This window comes from Antedon mediterranea, chromosome 11 (assembly GCF_964355755.1).
Source record: "Antedon mediterranea chromosome 11, ecAntMedi1.1, whole genome shotgun sequence".
In the NCBI taxonomy this organism is placed as follows: Eukaryota; Metazoa; Echinodermata; class Crinoidea; order Comatulida; family Antedonidae; genus Antedon; species Antedon mediterranea.
The window spans coordinates 10,427,158-10,435,495 of NC_092680.1; the positions used below are offsets into that span (position 1 = coordinate 10,427,158).

At 36.2% G+C, this 8,338-nt stretch overlaps 1 protein-coding gene across 1 annotated transcript; it reads right to left on the reverse strand.

The window, feature by feature from the left end:
• Positions 1-5,891: 5,891 nt before the first annotated feature.
• LOC140061968 (uncharacterized) lies at positions 5,892-6,488 on the reverse strand. The gene has a single exon (XM_072108008.1). It carries the CDS (start codon positions 6,486-6,488, stop codon positions 5,892-5,894), a length of 597 nt encoding a protein of 198 aa, XP_071964109.1.
• Between the last annotated feature and the right edge of the window lie 1,850 nt (positions 6,489-8,338).

Below are 8,338 nucleotides of genomic sequence, written 5' to 3' on the forward strand. Positions count from 1 at the left end.
CATTCTCTCTTAGATGAACCTAAACGATATCTTTCGGCGGCGTAGACCATCCCTTAAGCAGATGCAATGATGAAATGCTCAAATGGTCTAAAACGATAAAACTTTTCACACAAAAACATCAAATTGTACAAAATAGCTTCAAATCGCATTTGGAGACGTTTTAGACCATTTTGAGCATTTTAACAAAACTTTTTCACAGAAAACATCAAATTGTACAAAATAGCTTCAAATCCTATTTGGAGACCTTTTAGACCACTTTGTGCATTTCTATAAAACTTTCACACAAAAACATCAAATTGTATAAAATAGCTTCAAATCGCATTTGGAGACGTTTTAGACCATTTTGAGCATTTCGATAAAACTTTTCACACAAAAACATCAAAGTGCACAAAATAGCTTAATATCGTAATTGGAGACGTTTTAGACCATTTTGTGAATTTCGATAAAACTTTCACACAAAAACATCAAAATAGCTTCAAATCCCATTTGTAGACGTTTTAGACCATTTTGTGCATTTCGATGAAACTTGGTTACACAAAAACATCAAAGTGCTTAAAATCACATTTGAAACCGTTTTTGGCCATTTTTAGCATTTCGATAAAACTTTTCACACAAAAACATCAAATTGTATAAAATAGCTTTCAATCGCATTTGGAGACGTTTTAGACCATTTTGAGCATTTCGACAAAACTTTTTTCACAGAAAACATCAAATTGTACAAAATAGCTTCAAATCGCATTTGGAGACGTTTTACACCATTTTGAGCATTTCGATAAAACTTTTCACACAAAAACTTAAAAGTGCACAGAATAGCTTAAAATCGTATTTGGAGAGGTTTTAGACCATTTTGAGCATTTCGATAAAACTTTTCACACAAAACATCAAATTGTACAAAATAGTTTAAAATCGCATTTGGAGACGTTTTAGACCATTTTGAGCATTTCGATAAAACTTTTCACATAAAAACATCAAAGTGCACTAAATAGCTTAATATCGTATTTGGAGACGTTTTACACCATTTTGTGCATTTCGATGAAACTTGGTTACACAAAAACATCAAAGTGCTTAAAATCACATTTGAAACCGTTTGTGACAACTGGCTCTCACAAAAATACGAAACAAAGTTAGTGTGAAATGCCATTTTATTTGATAATGACGCAAAGTAGGGAAGCAATAAAAATTACGAGAGAATTGATCTTCCCTACGAAATGTGGGTTCACTCTCTGCCCTTAAATTACAGGTTAAACATGTATAATAATAATTGATCGAATAGAAACATAAACATTGAAATCAAAACTGTAGTTAACCCAGTAGTTTAAATTAATATAAAATAAAATATAATGATATAATGATACATGCTTATAATGGTGGGTGCCAAAAAGGCCAGAACCCATTGCAAATGGGAGCACCCAAACAAAACCAAGAAAGAAAAAAAAAACAAGGAAATTTAAAACGAAACAGTATCATCTAACATACTACTACAGTACTTAGTTAACTACCAAACATCTATTTAATGTAAAATACCTTACTCTTGAGCCACAAGCTCATTATCAAGAGCCACAAGCTCATTATCAAGAGCCATACGCTCGGTATGTTCGGTCAAACGGCGTGTTTTATGTGGTAAACTAGATTTTGAAGGAATGTATCCGTATATAGGTTTTAAAGGCATCGGAGGACCAACGCCCCATCTTTTGAATTATATGTTCTGACAGCCCAAGACCGGCGGCATGCGTAGCCGCTCCTATTCTAAAACTATGGCCCTTATATAAATTAGTGTTTAACCCACTACAAGAAATTGCTGTCTTAATGCACGATGATATGAATTGTGGTGTCACTGGTTTACCGTTAATGTGTTGGAATAGAAGACCGTGCGTATGACCGAAGGAATCTAAATACACCCGAAGGTGGTGTACAGGGCAAAACGCCTTATTTGTTTGTGATGTAATATTTACAATGGTCGGAGGTTTTCCCGTAGATGTCTTAGAATGGCGTAATGTTAAGTTCATACCCGTGGAAGTGAATGTAATATCATCACGTTGGAGCACTTTTGCTTCCATACCCGAACGGGCCGCTAATTCGCCCACTCGCATGAAACCCTGAAATGCTACTAAGGAAAATGCTGACAACAGCATTCTCATTTTTCTAGACGTAACTGTAGTATCTAGGGCCCTGATTAATTTCCTAAGGATATCAATCAAAGTGTCTTTTGAATTTGCCGAAACATGCATGCCGCGGAGAGTTTTCTTAACCAGAAAAGAATCGGAAGGGTCAGGAAAGCTGTGAATTTTTTGAATGAAACAAATAGCCGAAACGTGAGAATGAATAGTGCTTGGAGCGTACCCCTTCTCAAATAAAAATGCAATAAAGTTACAGAGATGGGTTGGAAGTAGCGGTAGAGTTCTTTTATCTACCGACCACCTATTGAGTAATTCCCAACTTCGTGAATAAGCCTTACGAGATGAAGTTGACAAGGACGCTTTGATTAATTGACGAGCTGATTGTGAGTTGTCAGCACGTGAAGGCCAAAATATGTCATCTTCCCTTGTTGAAGGCCCTATGAATAAAAAGTGGATAACTATTTGTAAAAGGGGAAAAATTAAAAATAAATTAAATATAAATAAACGAGGAGGGTACGACAGATGGAATATTTTCCAACTGCCTAAAGGTTTGTAAAGCTTTGTCGATTTTGAAGCGAGATAACCAATCAGCCAGAACATTTTTGACCCCCTGAATGTGTTGTGATCTAAAATGAATGTTGTGCTTTAGGCAGCAGAGTATTAATCGTCTTAGTAGACGTTGTAGCACGTTATCTCTAGCTGTTTTCTTATTTATGATATACACCACCGCTAGATTGTCGGACTGAAATAGGATGAATTTATTTGATAGCCGATGGCCCCATACTTCGAGAGCTAAAACAATGGGAAACATTTCTTTCGCGGTGATTGAGTGATATTGCATGTGAATTGGCCAACGAATCGCAAACCACTTTTCATTGAGAACCCCTGCGCACCCGATTGAGCCCGATGCATCAGTAAATAAATTGAGGTTTGATGAAGATAACCAAATTTCCTCTAAAATCATGGCCTTCCCATTAAAGTTATTGGCAAATTCTAACCAAGTGTTTATGTCTTCCTTGGGCTCGCTAGTTAAAGTACGGAAATCGGTGGCTAGGGGTTTTCTTGAATTAGATTGTTTTCCCGCTGTTAAATTTATTAATCGGCGTAAAAATGGGCGGCCCGGAACGACTACACAACAAGCAAAGTTGAGGAGACCTAACAGAGATTGTAATTCTTTTAAGGTGACTTTTTGCCTAGACATAAAATAGGATAGTTTTTCCCGAATTTTTAATACTTTTTCTATAGGAAGTCTACATTTCATAGACAGTGTATCCACTTCCATCCCATATATGGTCAAGCATGTTCTTGGCGTAACCGTTTTACTGTACTTGATCGGGACCGCTACTTGTGAACAAAGAAACATAAAATTAGTCAGGGAATTTAAACAGGTATTGGAATCGGCTTCCCCTATGAACCAAAAATCATCTAATAAATGTGATATGCCCTGGGTTTGGAACTTGTTTTGCATAATCCACGTTAATGCGTCGCTGAACAAACCAAAGCGATTACAAGAACTTGATGCCCCTATGGGTAGGCACTTATCATAGTAAAAAACTACCTTCCCTAACCTAAAAGTCAATAATCTTTGGGTGTGATCGGGATAATCCGAAAGGCCTCTTCGATATCCGTTTTTGCCATGAGACTGCCCACCCCAAACTTTAATACTTGTTTGACAATTGTGTCTATGTTGTCGTATTGTACAATTTTTTCCCCTGTAGGAATCGTGTCATGGACGGAATTACCTTTCGGATAAGATAAATCGTGTATGATTCTAAATATACCTGGTTCCGATTTTGGAATTACACCTAACGGAGAAATTCTGAAGTTTTTAAAGGGTGGTGATGAGAACGGTCCTGCAATTCTGCCTAAGAGTACTCCCTTTTTAATAAAGTCAGTTACCGCTCCCGAGTATGTAAAACAACTTCTATGGTTTTTAGCTGTCATAGGATTGGGTGGAGTTATCGAGCCTAATGTAAAACCATGTTTAAAGCCGGCCAAAATGGATGTGTAAATACCTTGTGGTGAACCTGTTAAGTAAGACGTTAGGTTGTTCAGTCGAATTGGGGTTGGTAGCAAAAGGATGGTGGTTGCCTAATTTTGTTAGGTTTTTGGCAACGAATTTTTTGGTGGTTTTCCCTGCAAATGTCGCAAGTATGTTTGAGGGTACAGGGTTTCTTTCTACAATCCTTTCCGTCGATCCAGTTCCAACAGACTCCCCGGTTTCGCGTGTTTTGAAAGGAACTCTGAAATTTACTTTGAAAACGTTTGGTTTGGGACGTGTCAGTACGTAAATAATTATAGCATTTTACGAGGAGTTCCGTATTCAAGAGCCCCCATTCTAGTGGACGAGATTGTCTGGCTTTTCGAAAGTTCAAGTCGTATCTTCGCCAGGCCCCTACCGGACCCGACGTATATATATCTAGAATGTTAGCTATATACTTAAGCCTAGGTTGGCATGCTTCTTTCTCTTTCAATAAATATATGGATACATAAATATGCATCGCTTTCACCCAATCTAAACATTCAAGTGGTTGTTGTTGTTGGGGTGGTTCATGGTGAAGCTGTATGTTGCCATGCCTACCGACATGCCCGTTACTGTAGCTTGTTCTTTATAACTAGGAAGTAGTGAACGCAGTTCAAAAAATGTATCATTCCATATTTTATTTTTGATGGCTGCGCTGATAAATGCCCCAAGGGGGATGGCCTCTGATATATGGATATCGGGTTGAGCCAAAAGCTCCTCACCTGGAATTTGGTGGATAAATTCAGGTACTGGTGTCGTCGACACGATGTCCTTGGATACTGCGTGGCTGTCCTGAGGTTCTTTTTGACTCTCCACTTGTTGTAAGGCGTGCAGTTCTTTTGCCAGTTTGGCATAGTCAAGCGACGTCGCTACCTGTGGTGCCTTCTTTTTCTGAGGGTTTTTCCCCTTTTTTGAATTTGTTGACGTTGTTTTTGGCATATTGTTTCTGGACGCCTACTGGACTCCTGTAGCCCCAGCATAAAAGAAAAAAGTGTTTAAAATGATAGGTTAATGTGAAGAATTTTCCTGAGCACATAAGATACCTATTACTGGTACCTTACAAAGGCTTGCTTACTTTAAATAAAATCGCCAAGCATTGCATGTGCAAAGAAATTAGAAATACGAGGAGACCAAATATAGCTCAGAAATATAGGTCAGATATAGTGTTGATGTAAACCACCCAACTAAGTATAGGTCGTGCAATTCTTTAAAAACGAATGCACTGTATGAGTCATTGAGCTAGAAAAACTGTACCTCGGGCGTAAAGCAAAGTAGCAGCAAGAGTTTCAAATAGTAAGGTATCTTCCTGGACTAAAACATAGCCGGAAATAAACTGTTTCTACTTAGGCCCCAATGGGGCCCCTATATGAGAGCAAAACGAATCGTAGAAACTAAAATGCTCAAAATGAGAGCAAAAATAACCTCAAGGGCAGGGTGAAAAACTCTGCCAATAGTAGCCCGGTGTAAAAATGGTTGGCCTATATAAAAGAACAGTTGTCTAAGGCCGCCGTCATGAGCAAAAAGAAATTAAAATGAGGTTAAAAATGATCCAGGTATTAAATGTATAACATTTACGTATTGTAACTTGGCCTATAAGTGGCACATAAAACGTAAATAATAGAGTTTTACTTTGACAGTAAAAGAAAAATGTAAGTGGGAGACATGTGTGTTGCACACCATCCCGTCGACTTAGTATCAATAACGATGATACAAAACAGTCGTCTATAAAGCATAATCTTAAATAATTTATGTTATACTGGCCTTAAAAGTTTTGTTCCATATATAAGGGCGTTCCGAACACTTCGAATGAATCGCTTCATTCCCGATAATTTGTGGACATGATCTGCAGTGCTTAAATGTACACCATCTCCTCCCACGTGAGTAAAGTCCGCCTTAAAACCGCGATGCCTCCAAAAAATCACTTTAGGATGTTCAGCGAAAAGCGATTCTAAAATATTATTCACTTTCATTATCGTAGTGTTGAACGTGGGTACGGAGTTTTTCGGTAACCTACGGATGAGCTCTCCTATTATCACTAATTTGACATCTGCCCCCAGCAATAAAAAGTCAGTGAATGCCTGATAGTGTCGTATGAAGGTTGAAATATTACATGTTCCTATGTCATCTTCTCCTATCTGAATGTATACTATGTCGAACGATGTACGGCCCTTGAATAGAGAGGGTAGGTTCCGTACTCTGGCACCGCCTTTGGATTTAAAGTCCAGTAAATATGTCTTATTTAGGCGCAAATGTTTGTCATCAGGAGAATTACTCACGTGTTCAGCCAAACGCCGAATAAAAGAGTGTCCGAGTATGCATACTTCGTGACGAACAGGTATCAGTTCCATGATACTTAAAAATTGCAATTAAACGTAATACATACCCGATAAATACCCTATAAGAGGTAAAACAGCTAGTTCACGATACAATACGACTTCGTTAAAAGAAGTTAAAAGAAATTATTTTATAAAGCGAACTTAATAAATGTGATGTTTGTCCGGAGACGGTATGAAGCGAATGTCGTTTGGTATTTTGACTCGGAAGAAATTATTTTTTGGCCATTTTTAGCATTTCGATTAAACTTTCACACAAAAACATCAAATTGTACAAAATAGCTTAATATCGTATTTGAAAACGTTTCAGACCGTTTTGAGCATTTCGATAGAACTTTTTCACATAAAATATCAAATTGTACAAAATAGTTTAAAATCGCATTTGGAGACGTTTTAGACCATTATGAGCATTTCGATAAAACTTTTCACACAAAAACATCAAAGTGCACAAAATAGCTTAATATCGTATTTGGAGATGTTTCAGACCATTTTGTGAATTTCGATGAAACTTTCACACAAAAACATCAAAGAGCACAAAATAGCTTAATATTGTATTCAAAAACGTTTTAGACCATTTTGAGCATTTCTACAAAACTTTTTTACACAAAACAACAAAGTGTACAGAATAGCTTCATATCGCATTTGGAGACGTTTTAGACCATTTTGTGATTTTCGAAAAAACTTGTTAACATAAAAACACCAAAGTGCTTAAACTCGCATTAGAAACCGTTTTAGACCATTTTGAGCATTTCGATAAACCTTTTCACACAAAAACATCAAAGATCACAAAATAGCTTAATATCGTATTTAAAAACGTTTTAGACCATTTTGAGCATTTCGACAAAACTTTTTCACACAAAACATCAAAGTGTTCAGAATAGCTTCAAATCGCATTTGGAGACGTTTTAGACCATTTTGTGATTTTCGAAAAAACTTGTTAACATAAAAACACCAAAGTGCTAAGAATAGCTTCAAATCGCATTTGGAGACGTTTTAGACCATTTTGTGATTTTCGAAAAAACTTGTTAACATAAAAACATCAAAGTGCACAAAATATGGTATTTAAAAACGTTTTAGACCATTTTGAGGATTTCGACAAAAATTTTTCACACAAAACATCAAAGTGTACAGAATAGCTTCCAATCGCATTTGGAGACGTCTTAGACAATTTTGTGATTTTCGAAAAAACATGTTAACATAAAAACACCAAAGTGCTAAGAATAGCTACAGTGTTAACATCATCTTATAGAGCCATAGTCAAAAATAAAAAGGTATGTATGTGCATAAATGGCAATATTACAGCATACTTTTTGAATTTTAAAAAGTGGAAATTTTGGCAATTTTTCGAAAAAATTCCTATGGTTCCCAGCAGGAAAAATCTTCGCAAAAATGGCCAAATTTCAACCCTTTTATTTTTTGACATAACTAGTTACTATGGCTCTATAAGATGATGTTAACACAATATATTTGCATAAATGGAAATATTATAGCATAATTATAGAATTTTAAAAATTGGAAATTTTGGCCCTTTTTCAAAAAAATTCCTATGGTCCCCGACATTTTCGAAAATTGGCAAAATGTTAACCCTTTTATTTTTTGACATAAGTAGTTACGATGGCTCTATAAGATGATGTTAACACAATATATGTCCATAAATGGCAAAATTATAGCATAATTATTTAATTTTAAAAAGTGGAAAATTTTTTCGATTTTCGACCCTTTTATATTTTGACATAAGTAGTTGCTATGGCTCTACAAGATGATGTCAGCACAATATATGTGCATAAATGGCAATATTATAGCATAATTTTTGAATTTTAAAAAGTGGAAATTTTAGTCATTTTTCGAAAAAATTCCTATGTCCC

What these genes read in the sequence shown, in the direction of transcription:
- LOC140061968 (XM_072108008.1), bottom strand. Translation starts at nt 6,488, where the DNA reads ATGGAACTGATACCTGTTCGTCACGAAGTATGCATACTCGGACACTCT.